The sequence below is a fragment of the Choloepus didactylus genome, chromosome 15, assembly GCF_015220235.1.
Source record: "Choloepus didactylus isolate mChoDid1 chromosome 15, mChoDid1.pri, whole genome shotgun sequence".
Lineage (NCBI taxonomy): Eukaryota > Metazoa > Chordata > Mammalia > Pilosa > Megalonychidae > Choloepus > Choloepus didactylus.
Genome location: NC_051321.1, coordinates 68,083,398 through 68,109,852, shown reverse-complemented (window position 1 = coordinate 68,109,852; position 26,455 = coordinate 68,083,398). Strand labels below are relative to the sequence as shown.

Below are 26,455 nucleotides of genomic sequence, written 5' to 3'. Positions count from 1 at the left end.
ACATGGGACAGAAGGAGGCAGGGCGGACGTCGCGGCCGAGGGGTATGCATGCATGCATGCATTGGCGCAGCGGGTGGGGAGGCCATCTCCCCAGGAACAAGCTGCCCAGCCTGGCCCTTCTGGCATCCCCCACACTGGCTGATGGCATCGGGTGCCATGCTGGAGAGGAGAATGAGGGGAGACCCTGGGGCTCCACCCTCAGAATGGTCCAAGGCCTGGCTGGGTCTCTGAGTGTCAGACACGTTCACTGGACGTGCAAAACACAAATGCCTCCGTGTCCCACTCCCTATGTCAGCAGAGACATATCACAGTCTGGGGGCTCTGGAGTTGGACCAATTAGGTTCATATCATGGCTCTGCTCTGTGATACGGACAACTGACTTAACCTCCATGAGCCTTGGGTTCCCCACCTTAAAAACAAGGATAATCCTAGTACCCACGTCACAGCTCAGTTATAAAAAGTATATGGGTGAATGCAGGTCCAGTCTTCATTATTGTTATTATTTTGTTGTTATTCAGTGCTTTTCCTCCCAGCCCAGGACCCCTGGACCTGAAGGGTAATGAAAACTTTAAGACACAGACCTGTCCTTGGCAAGTGTATGAACTCTACGGCTTGGGAACTAGAGGGCCCATGGGTCTGACAATGGTATAAACAGAAGCTGGAACAGGAGGAGGAGGAGGGGGCTGCTCTGAGGCCCATGCCAACTTACCTAGGACCCCGGGCCCCACCCCTTCCTCTTCATGCCCCCAAATCCACCTTCCCCACCCCTGGAACCCCTATGCCTGTCCCACCCTCACAATACCCACCCCAAACCAGCCAGGCTGGAAGGGCCCCTTGAGGAGCACTTTCTCCATCCTCCTGGGTCTCCACTCACCTCGAAAATGAAGCAGCAGGTGGGGAACCCAGGGTGGCTGAGGACCCCCAGATAGGGAAGCCTGGCGCTTGCCTCAGAGCCTAGCCTGCCCTTCCCCCTTCCCCTCCTGCCGCCTGGACCCCTATCTGGCCTCCTGTGGACCCGGTTTTTGCAGGGCAGGAAGGTGGCAGGATGGGACAGAGCAGAGAGAACCAATTTGCCAAGCTCATTTAGGGCTCATTTGTCCAATTCTGCTGCCTGGTGGGAGATGTGCTTGATATTGACAGGCACGGCAGGAGGGCAGGGGGGCCTGGGAGCTAGGGTGGGGTGGGTGGGGGCAGGGCCCAGCTCTCCGGCAGCACTAAAGCCTTGAGATGGCTGCGCAGGTCCTCAGGTGCCGGGCATCCCCTCCTCTTTTAGAAGTTGCCACTATGGCTGAGTAGGGCCCAGGCCTGCCAGGCTCTCCTGGAGACCAGGGACCACATCTCATTCTTCTTGTGTCCCCAGCAGCCAGCATGGGCCTGGCACCCAGCAGGCACCCAGGGAGAGTTTGATGAATGAATGTGGGTGGCATCAGATACAGGGAACCAACACTCCTGCATCTCACTGCCACTCACCAGAGCTCAGGCCCCACTGCACCTCCCACGTGGATAGGAAGGTCTCCCTGGCATCCCACTGCTTGGATACAGCATCTCCAGCACCACTCCCGCCCATCCCCTGCCAGCTCTCCTCTCGGTGTCCTCACCTCCCAAACTCTGCATGGGCTCTTGCCTTGCCCTGGCAGCTCTAGCTCTCAGGCTCTCCCATCTCACCCCTCTGGGCTTCCACAGGGTCCTTCCCCAGCCTGGGCACCCCACCCAGCCGCCCTCCCTCTCCTAGGAGCCCCTGCCCATGGCTGTCCCTAGTGGACTATTCCCAATAACCACCCACCTCATAGCTGGGGCCGCCAAACCTCCTGCTTTAGGCCCTAAAGGAGCAAGACAACTAGAGTTTAGGGGTGCAGGAGGGGTGCACTTTAGAATTTATGCCCTGACTGCTCAGTCTTCAAAGCACTCCTGTATTGCTTTCCTGTTGCTGCTGTAGCAAATTATCACAAAGGAAGGGGCCTAAAACAACACAAAGCGTAGGTTAGAAGTCTGGCACACTCTCATCGGGCTAAAATCAAGACAGTCATCAGGGCTATTTCCTTCTAGAAGCTCTAGGGGAGAATTCATCTCTTGCCTGTTGTGGTTTCTAGAGGCACCTGCATGCCTTAGCTTGTGGCTTCTTCCTCCATCTTCAACAGCATCTCCCAATCTCGACATGCCTGATCCCTCTTATAAGGCCCCTTATGATTAAATTGCCCACCTGGATAATCCAGGATAATTTCCCACTGTAAGATCCTTCACTTAATCATGCCTGCAAAGTCCCTTTAGCCATGTAAGGTGGCACAGTCACAGTTCCTGGGGATGTGGACACAGACACCTCTCCGGGGCCATTACTCTGCCTACCGCAGCTCTATTAGATGCATCCTTTCCTCCAACACCCCCACGGCATCTGTGCCCTCAGGTGAGACTGGGCTCAGCCCTTTTTTGACAACCCGGGTGGGGAACTCCAACAGCATCTCAGCCGCCTTCAGCATCAGGCCGTGGGAATTCAGCACACCGAGGACTCACTTGTGGAATTTCTCTCTTAAAGGATGTGGGCTGCAGAGGTGAGACTCCCTGAGGGCAGGGACTGCGTCGGGCAGCAAATCCGTACAAATCTGTATCACGTGTGCCAGGCCCTGGGGTCCAGGGGTGGGAAGATGGGGACAGAGAGGCACCCCGACTCTCATAGTTTATGGTCTCATGCGGGAGACCCATCATGATCAAATAGTTCCCTCAAAAAAAAGAATAATTACTCCCCAAGGTCAAAGTCACGATGCTCCCAAAGCCCAGAGAATGGAACTTGTTCTGAACAGGGAGGAGCGATCAGGGAAGGCCCCCCCACTCCCACCCCCACCCAGAGGACAGGGTGTTGGAGTGGAGCGCTCAGGAGAAGGTAGGAGTTAATGAAAAAAAGATGATGGAGAAGAGTGCTCCAGAGAGAGGAAGTGGCCCGTGCAAAGATGTCTGCAGCACAGTGCCCTTGGAGAACACAAAGAAGGCCCGGGAGGCCGGAAGGTAGAGGGCAAAGGGAGGCTGGAGAGGGGCCGGGACCAGCCTGTGCCAGCCTTCCCAGATTCGGGTCATCCACTTCCAAGCACCACTGAGAGGTTTTAGCAACATCCCCTGCACATCATGGGGACTCCGCGTGGTTGAATGAATGAATGGATGGGAGAATGAGTGAAGGAGCCTTCTCTGCCCTCCTCCTGTCCCCTCCCCGGTGACCTCTCCCACCCCTCCTGCGCAGCAACGGTTAACGGAGATCTCCGAGGCTTTGCGCTTATTTATTTATTTCCCGGCAGCTGGCACGTCCTGTGCGGCCCGAGGGGGCCCCGTGGAAATGCCTGTAATCGCCAGCACACTTTAGGCATTACTTCCACACCATTTAGGGCTTTCCGCCCCGATAACTGCTGTTGTATCTCCCTCCATCTCCATCTCTCGGGCTATGTCGGGTGGATTTTTTGTTACTTTTTTTAAAGTCTGGTGGCCCCTGAGTTTGGGGGAGCTGATGGTGAGGAACGGGAGAAAACGAATGCTTTGGAAGAAATTGTTATTCTTCTCCAAGCGCCCTGGCCCTGCCCCAGGCCTGACCGGGAAAGGAAAATAACAGTCACTTCAAGTTGCTAAGAAGCCTTTAAAGATTTTTGTGTTTCCCCATGCAGGTCTGAGATTGGGTTGCTGATATGAGCCGCAGCTTTGTGTGAGACTGAAGGAGCACAGCAAAGGTCACTCGGGAGGGATCCCTGCCCCGCCCTGCCCCACTTCCACCTCTCCAGCCTCAGTGGCCTGCTCCTCTGAAGGCCACTGCCTTACAGTAAACCCCAAGTGGAGCATCCTGGGGGTAAAATGCACTTGGACTTGCTTTGGGGGGCTGTAAATAGAGCACAAGATCCTGGACTAGCTGTGTGACCTTGGACAAGTTGCTTAACCTCTCTGGGCCCATTTCCCCAGCTATAAACATCATACTTTTCTTACCAACCTGAAGGACTGCTCTGATGTTCAAAGGAGACAGTGTGAGGGAAAGGGACCCTCCTCCTTTTCTCCCTAGGTTTACCCACTCAGCCAAGTGCTCCGTGTATCCCTTTCTCCCATTTAGCTTCCTTTCCCAGAACCTGGATAGCTCCTCATCCACCTGCACAGATGACCCTTGACCAAGGGGGAGAGTGTGAAGAGGTGACAGCTGCAGGGGACAGCCCTGCATCCTCTCACGTGCCCCGCACAGAGACAGCGCTGCATCAGCAACACGCCCATTTCATCAGACACAGATGGAAGCGGTGAGACCAAGAGTCAAACTCCATCACTGGGGCTCCTAAGCCAGTGCTCCTAAACCCCGTGGGGAGTGGCCTCCAATAGGAAGCTGGCTGACAGGTCCCCAGGGGCTTAGGTAATAGTAAAAAACCTAATGAATGTATATAATAAAAGGGAAATGGGCAAAAGCAATCCATGGGGGCAGAAGCCAGGAGAGTGGCTACCCTTGTGGAAGAGGGGGAGGGACTGCAAGGGGCGCAGAGATGCTTCTAGATGCTGGAGAGTGTCCTGACCTGGGTGTGCATACACCAGTGTGTGCACTCCAGGACAAGTCATGAAGCTGAGCACTTACGATGGTTCACTTCTCTATGTTTGTTTAAGTAATGTGTTCACCCAAGAAAAGAAAGGAAAAGTAAAGAAAAGAAAAGGAAAGAGAAAAAAGGAGAAAGAAGAAAGTGAAAACCCATAGAAGCCTGTGGAAGCCACTGGAATAGGAATTAATCTGTCCCGCCTGCATGAGGCTTTAAGTTCGGGGCCTTCCTGTCCTCGATCCCCACGATGGGGTGGGCTCCCAGGACAAAGAGTTCCATTTACAGAGGGGCAAACTGAGCAGTAGAAGGACAGAGTGACTCGTCCAAGTGTCCCAGCTGCAGGTGTGGGGCTCCCAGCCCCTCTGGGTTAGAGCTTGCCCCACTCCACCTTCCTGAGTGCAACTGTCTTAGAGTGGACAGACAGGTGACCAAGACAGGAGGGGCTGCCCTCTGGCCTGGGCCAGCCCGAGGAAGGCTCAGCACCCAGACCTGGGTCAGGCTGGCCTCTCCTGCCCATGGGGGCTCCCAGGGCAACCCCAGGAAGGAAAGGCCAGGTCAAGGTGAGGAGGCAGAGGGTCGGCCTAGATTTAGAAGCTAGGATGGGGTGGGTGTAGAAGCAACCCCAAGAGCAGGCACCATAAGAGACTTTTACCTTCCTCCAAGTCCGGTGGAGAGAAGACTACCAGAGGGGCCCGGGGTCAGATCCCAGTGGGCTACTTCCCAAGGGAATGCCACGGGCCAGTCTCCCAACTTCTCTAATGCACGGTTGCTTACCTGTAAAGTGGGGATAAGGAGAGGGCCAAGCTACCCCTCCCACCTCCCACTGGATTGTTCAGAGGAAGAAAGAGAAGGGTTTGGTCAAATGGTAGGAAGAAGATGGCACAGTGGGCTGGCTTAGGGCACCCTGCAGCATAGCAGGACAGCGAGCACATTTCTGAAAAGGAGGGTTTGTGTTGAGAACGGTGGGAAACACGCTGGGCTCTGAAGAGGAGTTACAGAGGTGGATGGGGTCAGTGGGAAAAGGCCTCTCATGCCATTTCCCTCTCTCGGGGGCAGGGCTGGGAGAGGTGACCAGCCTGGGCCCACAACCCTGCTGGACAAGGCCATGCCCAGGCTTTCGGTTCTCCTTGACCAGCAGACCCTGGTGCCAGGGAGGGGGGGCTGGCCGATCAATGACAGAGACAGTGAGCGGGGACAACACCATTGTACCTAGTGATTACGCGCCAGGTGAAATCTCTCAGCGGCATTATCATACCTGGAGGGAAGAGCAGGCTTTTTAATAGACGAACAGGAAGCTTCCACTTAAGGTTATTATGAAGAGGGAGAGCCCAGCCCCTCACAGCTTCCAGCCAGCACCACAAAGTTGCAAAGCAATTAAAGGCTGCTAAGGAATCAGAGAAACTGTAATAATTCCATCAACCAAACGCTCACTCACTCTCTCCATTTTCCCCTTCCTGGTAAAAAACAAGATGGGTTGGACAGCCTACAAACACATCAAAACAAGCCTATTGTGTGGTGGGCCTCAGGGCCATGGGGGTGCCAGGCCAGTCCCCAGGCTCTTTTGACAATACTCTGATTTGTTAGGGTGAGCGGAGGGGCCCAGACAAAACCCCAGAGCCCCCTGAAAACAGGAAAACAATAGCAGCGACAGCTGGTGGTCAGTCGGACATTCCCACGGGCATCTCTGACCGATGTCTAGAACGCAGCCTGGCGAGCTACTGCTCTGGCGGGTGGGGGGGCCGTCAGTGCAGGAGGTAGCACCCACCGCCCAGCCTGGCTCTGGACATCCAGGCCCCACCTGGGGAAGCAGTGCTTTGCCTCCAGCCCAGGGATGGGCTCAGGTCATGGGTTCTAGAAATTCAGCTTTCCCGCTCCAAGAATCTTCTCCAGTAACCTGGTCTGCAGTGGTTTTGCCACTGACATTCCAGGTGACCTTGGGCAAGTCTTTTGCCCTCTCTGGACTTATTGACTGCCTACGAACCATGCAGTTGGATTCTGTCATCTCTACAGTCCCTCCGAAGCTGGTTTCAAGGAGCCTATTTGTAAAGCTCTCAGCCAATCACTAGCTATTTCTTGGTGGCTCTGATTTCACTTTTTTCTCACCATGTCTTTGTTTCATGCTGTCCATGTGTGTTTCCTGTCTCCCACTGGACTGTAAGCTTCTTGACCACTAAGCCTCTCTGTAGGAGGCTGAATAATGCCCCCCACCACCAAAGACCTCCATGTCCTAATCCCCTGGAACCCATAAATAAATTACCTTAATGGCAAAAGTAAATTAAGGATCTTGAAGGGGGAGATTATTCTGGATTATCCAGGTGGGCCCAGTCTAATCACAGGGTTCTTATAAGGAAGAGGTGGAAGGTCAGAGTCAGAAAGCGAGATGTGATGGCAGAAGCAGAGGCTGAAGAGAGAGAGAGACTGGAAGATGACACACTGATGGCTTTGAAGATGGAGGAAGAGGCCACAAGCCAAGGAAAGTAGGAGGCCTTTAGCAGCCAGAGAAGGCAAGGAAATGGATTCTCCCCTAGAGCCTCCAGAAGGAACGCAAACTTGAGGGCGCCTTAACTTTAAGACTTATGAGCTCCAGAACAGTAATTTAATACATTTGTGTCGTTTTAAGCTACTAAATTTGTGGCGATTTGTTACAACAGCCATAGGAGACTAATCCACACCCTAATATCTACCGATCAGTACATCCTGATACAGCCTGCATGTCGAACTCCTTGGCTTTCCAAACAACTTTCCTCAAGATCTTGGAGAACGTTTCATGGGAATAATAACACCCATCATTACTGAACATCCCCTGTGTCTGCAGCGCTGTTCACAGACTCCTAGTGAACTTCCACAACAACCCCAATTTGTTCCCATTTTACAGATGAAGAAACTGAGGCTCAGAGAGGTCAAACGCCGTGCCCATGGCCTCCAAGGTTGGGCTTAGAACCTGCATGTGCAGGGCTCCACTACAACGTGCTGCGACAGGGATCACTATCCCCCCTTCAAAAACATGGGGCCCTGGAACTGGTGAGGAAGCAAAGCCAAAGCCAATGCTGGCTGCTGCAGGGTGGGCCTCCCTAGACCCTCGGTTTCCCAAGCTGCCCCCACCCAGGGCCTAAGGAGATCCCACTCCTGGAAGAAGAGCCCTGCATCCTTCCCCCAACAGACACCATCACCGGGGAAAGGAAACTATTTAGGAGAAAGGGAGCTCACAGACGACAGATGGACTCCGGGACGTGAGGCTGACAGCCCAACAATGCAGCAGGAGCGTCTGCTAGCAGGCCGCTGTCATCTCCTTCCACTTAGAGGCTCTTTATTTAAAGAGTGTGGCAGGGCGGGGGAGCACAACAGAAGGTGTCCTGGCATGTGCGCCCTACACACTCCCTCTGCTTCATCTTCATGGCAGAGGGTCCTGCAGTCATTGCTACAGAGTTATCTGGGCCCCCAGAGACTCCCAGCGAGAACCGGCAAGGAAACCAATGTAATTAAGAACATTATTGCCATTAAAACAAAACAGTAAATTTAATTACAACTGGGCTCCTTCTGTCTCCTGCTCCGGTGCTGTCCTCTTCCCTCGTGCTGAGGAAGGAGCCCTGGCCACTCCCCCAGGGCAGGGAAGGTGGAAGTGCACATCCAGGTCCTTGGCTTCCCCAGATGTGGGATGAAGGACAGAGCAAAAGGGACAGAGCAAGGGGCCTTGGAGGGTGTAAATGGGCTACGCTCCATAGGGCCCCAATTTCAGGGGATCCCATGTGTTCCCTCCTGGGCACGAAAGAGCAGAAAAGGTGAGCAGAGAGCCATGTGGATGGTTCCCTGCCAGGGGCAGAGGCTAGCATTTAGCCCATGTGGGTGGGTCTCCTGCTCCTCACAAACAATGCTGCGTGCAGATTTGAGGACTGAAATCTTGGAGGCTGCGTCTGGGGCCACTAACTCTGCCCATGTCTGGGTCCTAAGCAAGAAGGAGATGCCCACCAGGGGTGGTCCTTACCCCAGACAGTAAAGCTTCTCCACTGGATCCCCTTGGTCCATGCATGAGAGATCCTCAGCCTCAGGGGCCCCTGAGGTGCACAAGGACAAGTTTTCCCCCATTCTGGCAGCATCAGGGCCTCCTCCCTGCAGCTGGTCACCAGCTACAAGCAGGCCACGGCAAAATTGCAAAAAAAGACATATGCAAAGATGCTGAAAATAAGAAAGAGTGAGCAATGCCCTCTAGGTGGCAGGACACTGGATGGAAGATTATGGCTCTTGTTGCAAGCAAATGTGATTCTGGGTGACTTGGAGAAGTCAGTGAACTTGTCCTGGCCTCATTTCTGTCATCCATAAAATGAGAAGAATAATTCCCCATAACTTACAGAGTTGTCATGAGGAGAAATGGAAGATGATGAAAATACTTGGAAATATAGAAGATATTATTTAAGTCACACACACACACACACACACACACACACACACACAGGTTGCCCTGCTGCTTTGCCCACGTGCATCTGCTACTTCATTGCCCCAAGCCCGAAGCTCGGGGTCCTGGCCGCAGGCTCTGGCATCTGTCTGCTGGGAGGGAGCGGGATTCTGTGCTGACAGAGGGAGGAAACTGGAGAAGGGGCAAGCCCCTCAGGGGGTGCTCACCAAGGGGCAGAGACATTGTCTGGGGCTGCTGCTGGGGCTAGAACAAACCACTCGGGATCCGGCCAGCAGGAGTCCAGAGCCCCGAATGATTTATTGGTCTTCCTCTCCCAGATCAATAGGTGGTGGTTATGGATGCAGAGGGGACCACTGGGCATCAGGGCCCCGAGGTATAAATTAATACGGCCTGTCAAGGGGCTGCCTCTCCTGGCGTGGGTGACGACACTCCCATGAGCTGAGCTGACACCTCAGGGGAACGGCACCAGCCAGTGGCAGCTCCCCCCATTGCAACCTGAGGATGCAGTTTATAAATCATTCAGTGTCTGACGGGCACGGTGCGTCGGGGGGCAGCTGGGAGCACTGCTGGAGGCCCTGGTGGGTGCTAATAAGCTGGTGTTTTTGGCCAGGTCCACCTCCACATGCTCTGGACCCCATCTGGCCACCACCCCAGGGCTTCCCACATGCCCATGGCACAGAGGATGGCATTGTCCCATCGCACTGAGACCCAGGAACTGGGAGGCAACAGAGAGCACCAGTGAGTCCCAGCACAGGGCAGCAACGCTCTCAGGTGCCCTGGGAGGAAAGAGAGGTGTGGGGCAGGGGTGAGTGCAACCTATCCAGCTCAATACCTGAACGCTTCATCTCGGTATAGCCAGCTGGGGAACAAAGTGCCTTTGTCCTCGAGTCACCCAAAAGGCAGGGGATGCAGCCTGGCTCGGTCCATTGTTGAAGTTCATTCACTCAATGAGCAAGTTTTGCATCCCAGGCCCTGGGCTGGAAGCTGAGGATGCAAGGAGGACTCTGCTCAATCCCAGCTTGGGATGTCAGGAGGGATGGATGAAACAACTACAGCAGCCACATCTACGGCACTTCCTTATACTAGTCCTGTGTTAATTGACAGGCATGACCTCATTAAATGTAATTACATCCATTTTTCGGTAGAAATAAAGTCACTCACCAAAGATCACATAATCAGGCTTGTATTCTAGCCCCGGCCCCACCCTTTACTAGCTTCGGGCAGGTTGTGTAACCTCTCTGCTTCCACGTCCACATCTGTGCCCCTTCTACAGGTGGTGTGAGGGCTCAGCATGATCCCACACATAAAGCATATGATCGGGCATGTAGGAAATGCATAAGAGATAATAATAACAACTTATTATCATAGGAATAAATTACTTGTTTTATTTCATTGACAAATGATCTCAGGGAATACTCTTTTTGTGCCTGCTGTCCCATCCCTGGGAAGGAGGTACAGAGAAGAAGCAACTTCCATCTATCCTCATGAACCAACAGGGAGAGACGGGACAGCCCAGGGGAACCCTGAGCCAGGAGGCCTGGGTTGCCTCTGACCGACCCCGTCCCCAGCATGCTTTGAGGCCCAGGCAAGGACCCACAGTCTCTCCTGTAGGCTCCCAGCATCTCATCCCAGCTCCAGCCCTCCCCCGGTAACAGCCTCTACCCCCACTCACAGCTGGTCACCCGAAACCAAGGTGCCAAGGATCTGTGTAGGATCCGTCTGCCACAGAGACCAGGACAGGGACCCAGGGGCCCACTTCCAGCCTGGCTTTGCTTCCACACGGTAAACAGTGGGGAGCCTGCAAATGACACATATATTTGCACAGCTACTGTCCCTCCTCAGCAGGACCTCGGTCAGGTGTAGAGGTGACCTTGGAAATTCCAATATAGGAAAAGAGACACTATACCCTCCTTCTCTGCCTAACAAACTCCTATTCATCCTATAAGATCCCAAACAAATAGCCCTCCCACCCCCATCCCAGACAGACCAGGTCACTCCTTTCACAGTACTTCTATTGTGCTTTGCACATATTAAGCTTACCATGGCATTTAATACATTTGGGTGTAATTAGACACTCACTTGTCTTTCTCTCTGTAAAATTACCTTCCCTAAGGTGAAGACCCTGGCCTTAATCACCACCATTTACTGAACATACGATGAGCCACAAACTGGGCTAAGGATTTTTACCTACATTATCACAGTTCTCATCACTACCAACAAGGCAGTTATTGTTGCCCATTTTCCAGATGAGAAAACCGAGGCCCAGAGAGGTTAAGTCACCTGTCTAAGGTCACACAGTCAGCAAATGGTAGAGCCCTTTTCACTATCTAGCATGTACAGGTCAGCTTAGAATCCCTGGGGCCTGTTAAAAGCTGTTTGACAAATGTTTGTTGTGCTCATTAAAAGAAGAAAAAACAAAACTATTGAGTAGATCAGGGCACACTGGATTGATAAGATCCAGGCAGAACTAAGTTAGGCTCAGAGAGAAGTACTAGATAGGAAAGCACAATCTGCATGAGTTAGAGAGAGAGAAAGGGACAGAAAAGAGAAAGACCCAGAGATTTCAGAGCCTAAAGATGAGCCAGAAATGGCAGGATGAGGCCAGATGGATAAAAGCCTTGAATGCCCAGCTAAAGGGGCGGAACTGGTCCGAGTTTCAAGACCACGGCCATCCTGGGTCTCCAGAGGGCCCTCCTTGATGCCTTGACCTCAAAGAGCCAGCTGATACCATCTGACTTTCAGCCTTGCACCCACCCTCCCACCCAAATGCCCCAGCACCAGGGTCCCCTGCCCGGCCCCGGGGGAAGGTGGGTGGGTGGGGCCAAGGCAGCGCTGAAGGTCAGTGAGGTAGGCATGCGCACCTAGCGGTGTGCTGGAGCGAAGCTGCTGGGCACGGACACAGGCAAACACGTTTGAGCAAATTGGAACGCCATAAAAGTCTATTACACCAAATCAAACAGCAGTCAGCATGACAGCCATTAGCCTGAAATGAATACACGGGGACTTAATGAGGTCTGTCGAGGCTGGCTTGGTGAATTAAGTTGCCAATTCTAGCAGGATTTCCCTTTTCTTTACGGACTTGAAAGCATCCACGCTGCCTCGTTAGGGCTTCGACAAGTGAATTGCAGGGCCTTTCACCCTGATAAAATGGATAATTACATGTAGAACAGCTTAGTGAGGGGAGAAGGGTGGGCGGGAGGGGAACCGAGAGCAAACAAACCCAAACACACACCTCCCTGGCTCTTCTTGGGGAGGGGCTGGGCCCAGGGCAGGGGGCTTTCAGAGAGTGGGGCCAGAGTTGGGTGGACAGGGTGGCAGGTGAGCTTCGCCACGGAAAGGGTCTCGAAAGCTGGTCTCGAACAAGCTCCCACACCCTCCTAGCACAGGCCCGAGGGACTTGGGTCCTTGTGCATCATGTCTCCAGGCAGCTGGGGACAGGTCGAAAGCTCTCATTAAAGACGAGCTGCCTCGGCACCCCCCAGAGACTCTCAGTTGGGGAGGGCCACAGAGGTCAACCTCCAGGGCTCCCCAGACCCAGAGGAGTTTGTAAAAATGCAGCTTCCTGGGCCTCTCCCTATACACATAGAATCAGAACTGCAGGGGCAATTCTATTAAGGCCCTTGGGCTGCAAGGTAAGGGATGGGGAGGCAGATGAACAACTAAAGGAGATGCTGAATGGATGGAGGCAGCCACTGCTTGGAGCGTCTCACCATCCTTCAAGAAACAATAAAATACTGAAGGATGAGGAGGGCCTCTCCCATGTGGTTTCATCTCAGATCATGGAATATCAACCCTGGAAGGAGCCTGGTCCAACTCTCTAGTTTGGCAGTTGCCGAGGCTGAAGCCAGCAGAAGGGCAGTGACAGGCGTAAAGTCTCACACAGCCACTTGTTGGCACAGCCAGAACTACACGCCAGCTGTCTTCCTTCCTCCACTCTCCCTTCCCACGGCCCAACATGGGAGCATCCACTTCTCACCTCGACAAGATTCTGCTGGGAACCGACCTCCTCCAGGAAGCCTGCTGAGATTTCTCTGACCACTCTGACATCCCCCTCCACACTCACACATCACAGGGTCTGCAGCAGCCCCTGGTTTCTCTGGCTTGCATTGTCACCATGTTCACATCTGCAAGGTCTTGGCCACTGAATCACGCTTCTGAAGGGTTGGGGCTTGGAGTTTCCAAGGTAACCTCAATGCAAGCAGAAGACCCCAGGCTCAGTGCCAGGCTGGGGGCCAGCAGGCCTGTTGCTGGTATCCCCGCCAGGGCCTGAGCCAGATACCTAAGTTCCAGTTCAGGTGACCACACTAGGCCAGGACTGGTCAGTGCAAGGCCATCTCAGGTCAGGGGTGGCCCGGCCTCTGTCCAGCTGACACCACATCCTCTGGACACACTAAAGAGTCCCGAGCAGGGCATCAAGTATCAGGCCACCAAAGTGAACCCAGGATGTTTACACACAAGCAAGTAAACCACATGGGCCTTCCTCCAGAGACTGTGTGTCCACTGCAGCTGGCCCCTCTTTCCCTGCTCTTTGTATATCAGATGGGCAGAGGGCAGGCTACTCTATCTCAACCACTCTCGATTTCTTAGATAAGGAGGACTATGGACCAGAGAGGTTAAGTGACATGCCCAAATGCACCCCGCTACTTGGGAGCAGCACAGGAGACTAGAACTGGGGGTTGCTGCTTTCTAATTCCCAGTTCTGTCATTCTCCATTCCTAGAGCCTCCCAGGCCTCTGCGAAGGGAAAGCCTGGCACAGAGCCAAGTCCACAGCAGACACTCAATAAATATTTGTTAATTAGATGAATGACTGAAGAGGCTCTATCCTTGGAGGCAGAAGCCTTTAGAGAATCCCAGGGGATTCCAACAGGGCTGGGTGTTGGAGGCCACATCTCCTGGCAGAGAAAAGAGGAGAAGGCTGGCCCCCTGCCCAAGGGCCAGAGAGGAAGTATGTGAACCCTATCCCCTTGTCATTGCTGCTGCCTGCTGCCCCCTGAGAGAGAAGACAGCAGGCAGCCATGCCTTCCAGGACGGCAGCTGAGCAATGGGTCCAAGGCTCATTAACTCCGAGCAGTGCCCTTGGTTTCTGAGCCCAGGTCCGGAGTACAGGCTGGCACGTAGAGACCCTTAATTAAATTAGGGAGACTTCTAAATGACAGGGAGACCAGAGCCAAGCTGCAGTCCCCAAGCCTGCAGACCACAGCTCAGGGCAGTGTGCCTCCAAGCTTAGGGCTCTTCCTCTGTACGTCCCCCCCCCCAGGCAGAGAAAGGCAAGGAGGCTCTGGTGCCCCTGCACACACTCATCTGTCCTCACTTCCCTGTGTCAGGTGAAGTGCAGGGACCTTGGCTGAACAGGCAGGGCCAGGGCCAGGAGCTGGGGGGCATGAGACACGATCTCTCCATCCTTGGGGGCATCTGCCCAGGGAGCCAGGAGGCTCAAATCCAAAGCTGTGGGCAAGTTGCTCTCCCATGCTGAGCCTCAGTTTTCTCATCTATATACTGGACAGGATAATCTCTGAAAGCTCTTCTAGCTCCCTTGTCAAGTGATCCACAGCACAAAGGAGCTAGAACTGAAAGGCCACAGTGCCAACCTGCCTCTCCAATTGCTTCCATCTCTCTTTTCCTGTCCCAACCCTCTACTGCTGCCACCCAGCCCAGAGCCCTGAGGGCCGGCTGGAGGGGCACCCAGTTAGAATCCCTTCACCCACCACCTTCAGGGGCTTTGAATCGCTTACTGCAACCCAGAAAACTGCTTCAGCCACCCGAGGGAGGGACAGCAAGTGAAAAGAACCCTGGTGTCACCGGGAACCAGCAGCCAGCTTATTAACGAACCGTTTGTAATGCAATAATTTGTACTTCTCAATTATCAGCAATGCCTTGATTTTACATGCATGCGCTCATGCAGACACACTCAGAGTACACAGTCAACCCAAAAGAGCCAGGGTGTCAGGGAGACTCGGGGGGAGAGCTCAAGGTGAAGAAAGCCTCTTCCTGGAACCACGTCCTCTCTGCATCCTGGGAGGACCTGATTCTGGCCAAAGCCAGAAACCCAGCCTGCCCAAGGCCTCCGCTTGCCTATGAGTGGAAGGAAAGAGGGTGCAACCCCTGCCCCTCCCAACTCCTGACTCCAGTTGCAGTTACTGGCCCCAGCCAAGGCAGGCTCTCTCTCTGCCATGAGGCTCCCACCAACCCACTGGTGCAGCCACTCTCTTCAACAACCAGATAAGCCCCCGTCCTCAGAGGTGTGGGCAAGTTCACCAGCCTGCCTGGGAGGAGAAGAGCTGGCACTCCCCTTTCCCCCCTGACTCTTCAGTCTACCCCCAGATCATCTGGGGGTGCAGAACTCCTGTGCCCCCCAAGTGGGCCCCCAGGGCTCCTACCTCAGGGATGCGGACACTGTAGGGCTGATTGTGAAACGTGGGCGCGTTGTCATTCACATCCCCGACCTGGATGTTCACCTTCCGTGTGATCACCTGGCAAGAGGAGGGTGGGCTTAGCACTGGCATCAGGAGCCCAGGGCCCCGGCCCAGCCCAGAAACATGCTTCCCAGGGAGGGATGGGACACTCACCCCCTGGTGGTCGCTGACGGAGAACTCCACCGTGAACTCCGACTTGGTCTGAAAGAAAAGGGGTGGAGGGAGGAGGGCAGTTAGCCAGGTGTGCTGAGGTCCTGGGTCCCGAGTCCTAGGTGGGGTGGGAGACCCTCTGGGATCACCCCAGGAGCTTGTCTGAGACCGGATATCTAAAGGCTTCCCTAGAAAACCAGCACGGATCTTTGGGTTGGGGAAGTGGATTTAGAATACGGACCCTTTCCCTGAAACAGCCATAGATTGGAAGTCAAGGATCTTGGGTTGTAGTCTTGGATCTGCCTCTAGATTGCTGTGTGATCTTGAGCAAGTCACTAGACATCCCTGTGGTCACTCCCTCAAATGTGAGTAGAGGGCAAGGTTTGGAGTTGTGTTCAACTCCTTAGCAAACAGGCTACTGGGACATCAATTCCTGCTTCCCTGGAAAAAATCCTTTGAGGAACATTTGATGGGGGGAGGGGGGTTGCTTAACTTGTACATCCCTGGAGCCCCTTGTACATCACTGTCCCCTTTGCCTATCCAATGCTGCCTCTTGTTGGAGACACCTCCAACCACCCCATTCCAACCTCAAATCCGAGACCTCAGCATCAGTCCTTGAAGAGGGATGATACCACTCAGGCAGGAAGAAGTTACAGGGTCAGAATGTTACAGGGTCTCAAAAGAAGGCCCCTAAAGACAGTGAGCCACCCTTCTCCCAGTGTCTGCTCCTGCCCCCCAGGAAAGGACTGGGCAGAGGTACAGGCAGGTCTTACCTCTCTGTCCAGTGGCTGCCGGAGCCACACCACGCCCGTGTCAGGCTCCACAGCAAAGAAGCGGGAGGCCTCCTCCCCAGACACTCCGAACACCAGCGGATCATTGTCCATGTCTCGGGCCAGCAACTGGGTCACAGAGGAACCTGGGGTGGCCGAAGGAGGGAGCAGAGGGCAAACATGGGAGGTCAGGTCCATTTCTCAGCACCTTCCCAGCAGGAAGCAGCCACCCGACAAACCCCCCGCAGGTCGCTGATAATCACAAGACTCCTGTGCATCCTGGGGTCTGACCCAGGCTCCCCCCTCAACCCTGGCCTGCCTGTCACAGTATGCAGGGAATCATCATACACCATGTTCTGCCTTCAATTTTCTGATTTTAATGTGGAGACTCCATTCTCTGAGCGGCTCACATGAGGACAAGCTCCCAACCATTCAATCCCCACATTCCAGGGGGGCACATGGCCCAGCCCTTGCCCATCACTGCATTCCAGCTCCCTGGTCACAAGGATTGGCCCAGGGGTGAGCATGTGACCTGCACTAGCCAATCAAAGCCAACCCTGGGACTTTTGCTGAAACTGTAGGGAAGTAAGAGCTCGCTTTCCATTGGGGTTGCTAAATTGCTGGGAAGTAAGCCTGGCACTGCTGGCAGCCCTCATCAGCACCACTCAGGAAGAGCCTGCCTGACAATGAGGCCAACCAGGAGCCAAGCAGTGCACAGAAAGACAGAGTCCTGATGATCTGAGGTTGGCAGCCAACTGTGCTTGATATTAGCTCCATCCTCTGGACTTCTCAGTTTTATGAGCTAATAAGTTCTCTTCTATTTATTTATTCATCTACTTATTTATCTATTTATCTATTGCCCATGTCAGTTTGAATTGGATTTCTGTCTTTTGTAATTGGAAACCCCATTTCTAATTCAGAATACTTTGCAAAGCCTCTGGTGTTCATTCAACAGTGCCTGGGTACTACTGGCTGTGTGGTAAACACCAGGGGGCACAAATATGTGCCCAGCCTCAAGGAACTGCAGTCTAGAGTTGGGGAGCAAGGTCCAGTTCCTGTCCTCAAGAAGGGGACCAAGAGGTAGGAGTTAGCTCACATCAGGAAGTAAAGTCCTGGCCAGAGGCCACCCCAGGCATCGGGAGGTCTGGCCTATAGCCCTGCCTGCAAGGCCCTAGTGGAGGGCACCATTTCCTGGGGTTCACAGCCCACCTTGGTAGGCCTTGGGTAGGTGGCCAATTGTCCTGGTTTGCCTGGGACTAAGGTACTTCCTGGGACATGTGCTACTACCAGAAAAGTTTCAGGCAAACCAGGACACTTGATCACCTTAGCTTCAGGAGGGCCCTAAACTCCCAGGTAGCAGACATAAAATGTCATGGGTGTAAAGCACGCCATTTTCTGCAGAGAGCATCCATAGTCTTCCTCTGATTCTCAAAGTTGTGATTAGAACAGAAGCCACAATCTTGGGGAAACCACTTCTTTTAGGGTCCCAGTTTACCCTACAGAACGGGACAGATGCCCTCACTTACCCAAACTGACTCTCATATTTACTAAACAGATGTGAAGAGCAAGCTAAGGAAGGCAGGATTCCAATCTGGGAAATTTCATCTAGAAAAGAACACTAATGAGCTCTTCTAAGTGAACTTTTAAAAGGATAGTTTCTAACCTGATAATGTTAGGTAACATTTTTGAGCACTGACCATATGCCAGGCACTGGGCTAAGCAATTTCCATGCACTATCTAATTTAATTTTTACTGTTATTATGCCCATTTAGCAGGTAAAGCAATAAAGATGGTTAACTTTGCCATAGCCACACAGTAAGTGGCAGAGCTGGAATTCAAGCCCAGGCATTCAGGGCCCAGAGCCCACATTTGTTTCCATGACCTTGCACATCTTAGCACTTGATACGTGAACTCAAGATTTGGGACTTCATGGGCTTGATCCTATCAGACCCTAATTGGAACACTAAACACTTGGAAAAGGAAGACATTGGCCTTTTATGGGGCACTACGACATGCCAGACACTGTGCTAGGCCCATTCACATGGGTTGTTCTATTAAATCCTCCCAGTAATGCTGCTTGGTAGTCATTATTCTACCCACCCTACAGATCAGGAAGCTGAGGTTCAGAGACGCAAAGAAGCCTCTCCAAGGTCATACATCAGAACAGCAGAGTAGGATAAGGCAGCATCCAAGGTGATGGGGGAGGTGAGAAAAGGGAAAAGGAGGAGTAAAATCATGGAAAGGAGTTGAAACAACCTCAGAGAACTGGGGAGCCTAACCTTCCCATTTTAGATATGGAGAAACAAAAGGTATTTTTCAGGTTGGCCAAAGTTAAGGGGATGAGCAAGAGAGTCAGGATTCAAACCCATGTTTCCAGGCCCCTGGGTCAGTGTTCTTTCTAGATGGTGAAGGAGTGAGTGTGTGAAATCACAGATAAACCAAGCACATCTTTTCAAAGCACCAGCATTGCTGTATGACAGGCGATTATTTTATTCTAAAACAAACAGGAATACATTAGAAGCAGAATGTAACATTTATATTTCTCTTTAAAGATACAAACTGAGGCTGTAAAGAAATTTCCAGCTTCCCCAAGACCTCCAGGGATATACATTTCCTTTGCCTTCAGGGGTCCTTCTGTGGCAAAGTTTGAGAAACACTGAGCTACTCCTTAATGCAGTGAGGGAGATTCCACATTGGGAAACTGAGGCCCAGAGGTCCCTGCTTGTCCATGCACAGCAACAAATTCATGGTAGCCTGCAGCCCCCTGGACCGCAGACCTCACCTGCCAGCCTCTGTCAGGGCCTGGGCCCAGGTCCAGCTGGCCTAGAGGATTCTGGGAAGGCCACACTGGTCCTCCAGCCAATGTTGCACAACTTGGCCTGATATCCCCAATGGCTTTCTCAGGCCAGAGGCTTGGGCCCTCCCAAGAAGGGGGGCACTGGGCAGGACAGGGATGGGGCCATCAGCTGCTGTCACCTACCCTGTAATTTCCTGGACTTTTATCCATTTTCCCCTCAATTATGTGCTGTTCAAAATGGTTCTTTTCAGCTTCCTCACGGGCTCTCGTCTGCTCACGCCTTCTTTGTGTCCCAGGTAATTGCTAGTGAACTTTTCTAAGTGCACTAATCAAAGGTGCCGATTTAATATTATATTTAAGACAAGACGTCCCACAATTTTCCATCTGGGCAACATATCCCCACTTCTGGCATTGTTTGGCCATTCTGCAGAGGCTGGGCTCAGCTGACTTCTCTGGGAAGCAAAGCTTGTTTCTCCACTGGAGGGGGCTTCCAGGGACCCAACTCCAGCATGACACCAGGAGAAGCATCCCTGGTTGCGTGCCCCTGGGTACACACAGCACACTGGGTTTGCTTCCTACCTGGCTAAAAAAGAGAATGAACCCCCCATCTCGAATATTAGTGTAGAATACCTGGAGTTCTTTTCAGTGGTAAAAAGGATACCCAGGATTTGTTGGGGCAAGGATAGTCCCCATATGGTGGAGAGATGAGAGATCTGTAGTGGATGCTGATGGGGCCCTTCCGCTATCCCTCGGTATATCCCATTTCCATGCACACCAGCCTGACCGCCAACTGCCCCTGTGATCTCTGCCTGAGGGCTTCTGGCCAACAGAGTCCACTCTGCCCACACACAGGACAGGCCAGAAGTGCCAGGAATGAACGTGCCTGGTAGCAGGGCTCAACAAATGGCTGGAGGAAGATGGTAGGTAAACACCCCCAGATCCCTGGCCTCTTGGGGGTAACCGAGAGGTGTGTTCTGCACTGGCTCTTAGAGGTCCCCAATGGATTAATCTCCAGTTGCCAGAGTGGTGGTGTGATGGAAGCCATCTTTATAGCTTCTTTCCCTTCCCTGACTCACGTCCTCACTTCCCCACCTGTGTTTCCTGGAATCCCTTTCCCAGTAAACTATTTGCACTTGAATCCCCATCACAAAGTCTGCTTTTCTAGGGGTACCCAAAATAAGACACCCCCTAAGATTGTGGCATCAGAATCACCTAGGGAGCTTGTTATGATACAGATTCTCACCCTGCTGCACCAGCACTTGGGTGGAACCCCAGAATCTGTACTTGAAACAGCAGGCCCCACTTTCCCTGCAAGAAACTCTGACACACGGCCAGGTCTGAAAATCCTGGTGCTAGTTTATAGCAGGGTGATAGTCAAGTATTTAGCAACGGGCATAGTACAAGCATCAAGCAATCAGAAAGGACGCTGGCCATAAACAACCAGACTGGTGAATACTGGCTGTAAGTCAGTCTGGTTTATGGCCCACATTCTAGATGCAGAGAAAAGCTCCTCTGGTTCCAGGATGATTTAATGGCTCGGCCTCAGGGCTCCTGGCTCAATCAGGGCAGCTGAGGACCTCGATGCACCTGGCCCCCCACGACCCTCCTAGGGAAGGGTAACCCAGCTGGGCTGAGCCCCTCTACTCTGTGCCAGCCTGACCCAGGCCGGGGAGAAAGCAGAACTTCAAAAAACTTAAATCAGATCACCTCCAAGGCCCTAGTGATGTGGCTTGGCCTGGCACATCCCCCCACATGCCACACCAGAACCCCTGGGCTTTCTCTGCTCTGGCCCCACAGCTCTTCCTGTTCTCCCTGCACAGGCCACGTTGGTTGGTGCCTTGGGGCCTTTGCCTTGGTTGTGTCTTCTGCTGGAATGTTCCTACCTTAGATCACTACATGCCGGCTTTCTCTTTACTCACCATTCAGGTCCAAAGTTACCTTCCTCAAATATTCTATCAGATAGAGTCTATCTAAAGAGATGCCCAATAACTCTGGGTCCCCATGTCCTAAATCATTGCCTTCACAGCTCTCACCTCCCTGAAACGATCTTGTTCATTCACTTGACTCGTGGACCGCTGCCCCCACAACACACTCATGTAAGGTCCGTGGGGGCAGCAGCCTTGCCTGTCGTGTCCCCTGTCGGATCCCCAGGCCTGACACGGGCTGGCATCCAAATTGTCACTGGATAAATAAATGAATCACACCAACTACTAGAGGTGTTAGAAGAGAGCTCCCAAAATTCACGAAGCCTGAGCTGCATCAAGAGGAGAGAACATAGAAAGTTAAGTCTTAATTACAGGTACTAATGGACATAATGGCTAATGGAAACCTAATAATGCCCAAACCAGTAGCACTTGGCCTTGGATACAGGTGGAATCACAGCTCGGCAGGGACTGCGGGGTCCAGGCTCTCAGGAACTAGCCGTGAACCCCATGTTGGGGACTAGGGAACCCCTGGGAGGCACAGGGCTGGTGAACCACCTTCCACTTGCCTTAGCCCGTCAGTGGCAGGCCGCATCTGTCTTCCAGCAAGGGGCAGACAATGATAGCTCCCTGCAGCCCTGCTGGGCCCATGCTGATGGCTGAGATGACTATTACTAGTATTGTTATTTGCATCAAGGGCCAAGGGCTGAGATTGGTGTGTCATGGCACTCAGGGAGAGCCAGGGCTATTTGCCTTCCAGATGGTGGGTGGGCTAGAAACTCGGGAGGGCAGTGACAGTCTACAGGGATTTTAATTTTTTCTGGATGGGGAAGGATAAAACACGGAGAGAGTGCAACAGAATGAATAAAGGGTAAGAAGAAAACACTGTGCTTCCTCCTTGCGGCAGGGGCTCCTAAAGCAGAACTCTGATGGTGCCACACTCCGCTCAAACACCTCCCAGGTCCCCACAGAACTAAAACCAAGGTCCTTGCCACGATGTCCAGTTCTCCTCCCAGCAGGTCCTCAACCTCCCTGGCCAGTCACATTTCCCACTGCAGCCCTGGCCTGAGCCGCACACACTGCTGTTGTGCCTTAAGCACGCCCGCCTTGCACGCTTCCTCCCCTGGGCTGCTGCTCCTCCTTCAGCCTAAAAGGCCCTTCCTTCTCTCCCTGTCTCTCAAAATCCCAGCCATCCTGAAAGGCACACCTCAAACACCACCTCCACCATGATGTTGTCTCAGCCAGAGCCACTATTCTCCCCTCCATGTTCCACGATTCACTGTTTAATCCTCTGCCCAGCAGGGGAGAGGCCATGGCCCCTTGAGGTGGAGGCAGATGTTGTGGAAGACACTTGGCAAATCTTTCATCCCCCCTCCCTCATTCCTCCATGATTGACTATTGCTCCAAGGAGCTAGCCCATGCCTTTCCTTTGCCCATGCAGACACTGAATCAATCATAGTACCCTTTTCTGTTGAGTCCAGATTCAACTTCAGAATCCTTCACAACACTGGGTTCCATGAAGCCACCATTAATCAATCCTAAAAGGCATGTGAGAAAAAGTCTTTGGCCATCCTTGGGCTGCAAGGCCTTCCCATGAGTCCCTTACCATCCAGGGGACAAGCACACATCAGTCTGTCCCTACCAGAGTCACGGCCGTTGGGAAGGAGAGGAACAGGCTTGCAATGTATAGGCGAGCACAGAGACAGGGATAAGTTATGGCTTGAAGAAGCCAAGGAGCTTCTGAAATGAGAACAAAATGTACAAAGTGCCTTCTCATTACCCAGAGAGGGAAGCAGGGGTCTTGGCTGGGAGAGGGCTGCCTGGATGGGACTGTGTGTCGATGAGCGGCTGAGCCAGAGATACAGACAGCAGACCCCCATCCCCAAATTACAAGGCCATGGGTTACAACTGGGGTTTTCTGAGAATAACTACCCCACCCCACGCCATGGCCACCAGGCCTGCTGCACCCCTTCACACCCTTCGGGAGGGAAACCGATCATCCTGCTTCTGATCCAGAGAGGCCTCCGCTGCCCTGGTACCGGTCTCTGCTGGAGCCAGGGGCTCCTGCCCTCCTCCGTTCCCCTGGGATGTGCCCTGCAGGAGCTGGGCTGGCCTTGGAGCCCACAGTCTTATTTTTCTCCTCTCTGAGATCAGACAGCAGTTAAGTGCCTTGATTCTTGGAGATAATCTCATTAGTTTTAGGTTTCCCCTCCCTGCTCTCCTGCTTTAGGTCAGACTCCTTTCTAATCCCCCTGGGTCCTGAATTTAGTTTGACCCCAGGGAAGTCTTTTTTTTTTTCCCCTCTTTTTTGGGGGGGGTCCCAGGCCCTGCCTTGACCTGGGGGAAGCCCGTGCAGGCAGAGTGAGATCTGACCTTCACTTCCTCTCGCCTGAGAGGCACGACATCTCCAAACCCACCCTCCATCGACTGACACTCTCACTCTGCCAGAAAACCCTTGCCCTGGATAACAGGAACCATTTCTCCCAAAACCCACAGGCCATCCTTATGCCTTCTCTCTCCTACAACCCTCTCTACTCAGAGGAGGCAGCACAAAACTTCCAGGGGAAAGGAAACAAGCATTTAATTAAGCGCCCTCTGTTTGCCAGGCACCGTGCACTCCCATCTATTTTTCAGAGCCCTACAGAGAGGGGTTAGCATCCTTGCTACACAGATGAGAAACTCAGAATTCATGCCACCACCACTCCCCACCCCCCATTCCTCAAGGCTTTTCTCACAAAGCCTTTTATCCAAGCCCCAAACTGAATAGCTGACCACAGCCTCCTCCTCTTCTCACAAAAACTGGCCCCCAGGGCCCCCAGGCCACCCAGACCCCTCCAGGTTTTAGGCTGCTCTGAACTCCTGGATTACTTGGCTGGCCTGAAGGCAGGGACAGTGGGCGTCTCCCCTCCATCACCCTGGATTCCCACCGCCCACTTATCACCTGCCAGCAAGCAATGGTGATTCCCTTCTGTGAGTCAGAAAAGGAGCAGGAGGCACATCTGGGTGCAAGGAGTGTGGCTGGCCAAGGGGTCGGGCTAATTAACAAGGCAAGAAGGAGACACTAAAGAGAGCAGGACCATCTACACTCAAGAAGGCTTTGGGGGATGGGGTGGGGAGTGAACGACAACTATATATATATGTATATCTTTTAAATTAATAAGGCCCAAGAGGAAAGATCAGACATTAAGTTCCAATATTTGAGAAACCTGGAGATGTTCTGCTTCTGGCACAACATAGCAAATAAGAGCCACCATCTACCGAGGGCTCCGGGGCATGGTAGTAGCCACTAATGTGCCCTAAGCTCCTAAATCCTATGAGTCACAGAGAGGTTAAGCGATCTGCCTCAAGTCACACAGCTAGTGAGTGGCAGAGCTGGAACTATTCACCAACCCTTCTAATCTGCTTTCCTTCCTTCCTTCATTCACAGCTGCTCTGTGCTAGGGCTGCTCCAAGAGGCGAAAGTCCCTGCCCTCCTGGAGCTGGCATCCCAGTGGATGGACCTATATATCCTTATGCCACACGCTCTTCCCAGCCTTTCACCGGGACATTTGGGAAGAATGAGCATGGGCCTGGGGTCCATTTGCAGCCTGGGTATATCTAGAACTGGGTTCCCTACCTTTCTCCCTGGTTCCGAGCCACGGCCTCCAGGATGAGCGCTCCGTGGAGCCCTAGGGCAGGGGTTGAGCACTTGTGTGGAGGACCAAAGACCAGGGAGGAGCACCGGGAGTAAGGAAGCTTCGGTGAAACCCCTTTATTAAGAACAAACACAGGCTGGGCCCCAGTCTGCGCTCAGCCATGACTCCGGCCGTGTGACTGTGGCCAAGCCGTTCCCCTCTCTGAGCCCACTTTCTTCACCAACACGAGAGGGGATGGAGTCAGTGGCCAAAGCACAGAGGACCCTGGAGAGCACTGAATCCAAGTCTGGCAAACGGGTCACAGTTTGTGTGCCCCTGCTGGTCCCAGGTCACTATTTTGGGGACACTGTGCAGGACTGCAAGGCTGTATCCGAGCTCACAGGAAAGAAAGCTGGGACCCACTAGTAAGCAGGGGACAGAAGGGGAGCTGTACATGGGCACACATTTGCTGATCTTGCTGTGGCAAACAAGCTCATCTTACAAAGGAGAAAATGACTGGGCGGCTGGGTGGCTAGTCCACGGTCACCAGTGAACAGCTAACAGGTGGCAGAGCAGCAGCTCAGATGGGTCCCCAGTTTCCCGGCCAACGTCCTTCCACTACCTCACATTAAGGTAACATCCAGCTAAAACATCTCCAAGATGATGATTCTTTTTGCCACCTGCTATAGATGGAAGACAAAAGAGCATATAAACACAGTCCAGCTCTCAAGGGTTTGCAATCTGGTTGAGACACGAGAAGGAAAAGCTTGGGGAACAAGCCTGACCCATCAGGCCTGGTGACCACGGTCCAAGTAGACTGGATAATTTTTTTTTTCTGCCCAGAAATAGCAGCCTAAGCATGAAACAGCCACGAATAAAGGGGCTCCAGGATGCTCTGTGTGACCTTCCAGCGTCCTTGCTGCAAATCCCAGGCCCACAGAGCCTGATGTCCTGTCACAGGGCCACGGGGGCCAACTGCTAGTTTCCAGATTTATAAACAGTGATAATAGTGGCCTGGGTTTTTTTTCCCCCTCTCTTGAAACTTTTCAATTCATTGAACTGTTCAATTAACTTTATAAAAGGAAATGTGGAAAAATGATGGCAAATTGAACTTGACATTATCATTAAAATACACAGAGCACTGCAGGCCATTAAAGGCTCAAAAAGGGTTTATCTAAACACTTGCAGGTACATGCTGATGCCTTCCCGCTCAGGAGGGTCCCCAATGCTCCCCACCAGCCCTGAGCTTGTGGACACAGCACAAGTCATGCTCCCTGTAGCTGGGGATGGAGGCTGTGCTCACGGAACCCTCATCGCAGCCCCTGGAATGTGAAGGGGTGAGGGATGGGGCAGGAGCAGCCCCCAGGGAGGCCAGTGGCCAGGTTGGAGAACGACTGTCCAGTGACAGGTGGTGATCTCCATGTCCCTGCCTCCTGTGGGATTTGACCCCAGTGCAAAAGAAGGGTTATTTCAGTCTAGTGGGTCCACGTTAGAATCACCTGTGGAACTTTTAAAGCTCCAGATGCATATACCACCCTAATGTAAAATGCTAATAACGGGAAAACTGTGGGGGTGGGTGGGTGTATATGGGAACTCTGTAGTTTCTGCATAATTTTTCTGTAAACCTACAACTGCTCTCAAAACAAACAAGCAAACAAACAAACAAAACTCCAGATGCCCAGGCTGTACCCCAGATCAACGACATCAGAATCTCTAGAGGAGGGACTCAAGCATCAGGATTTTTAAAAACTCCCCTGGTGATTCCAATGTGCAGCCACGGTTGATAACCAGGATTTGGGTGATTTCTGAGGTTCTTTAGGCTTCAGGACTAATCCAAGA

At 52.9% G+C, this 26,455-nt stretch overlaps 1 protein-coding gene across 5 annotated transcripts in view; it reads right to left on the bottom strand.

Moving 5' to 3' along the window:
• CDH23 (cadherin related 23) overlaps window positions 1–26,455 on the bottom strand; it is a 401,997-nt gene that overhangs the window by 284,895 nt on the left and 90,647 nt on the right. For all 5 annotated transcript variants that reach the window (XM_037804411.1, XM_037804406.1, XM_037804407.1 and 2 more), the window contains exons 4-6: window positions 16,287–16,429; window positions 15,517–15,564; window positions 15,328–15,420 (exon numbers count right to left, since the gene is read on the bottom strand). In XM_037804411.1, the coding sequence (XP_037660339.1) occupies window positions 15,328–15,420; window positions 15,517–15,564; window positions 16,287–16,429 (284 nt within the window). The remainder of the gene's footprint in view (window positions 1–15,327; window positions 15,421–15,516; window positions 15,565–16,286; window positions 16,430–26,455) is intronic.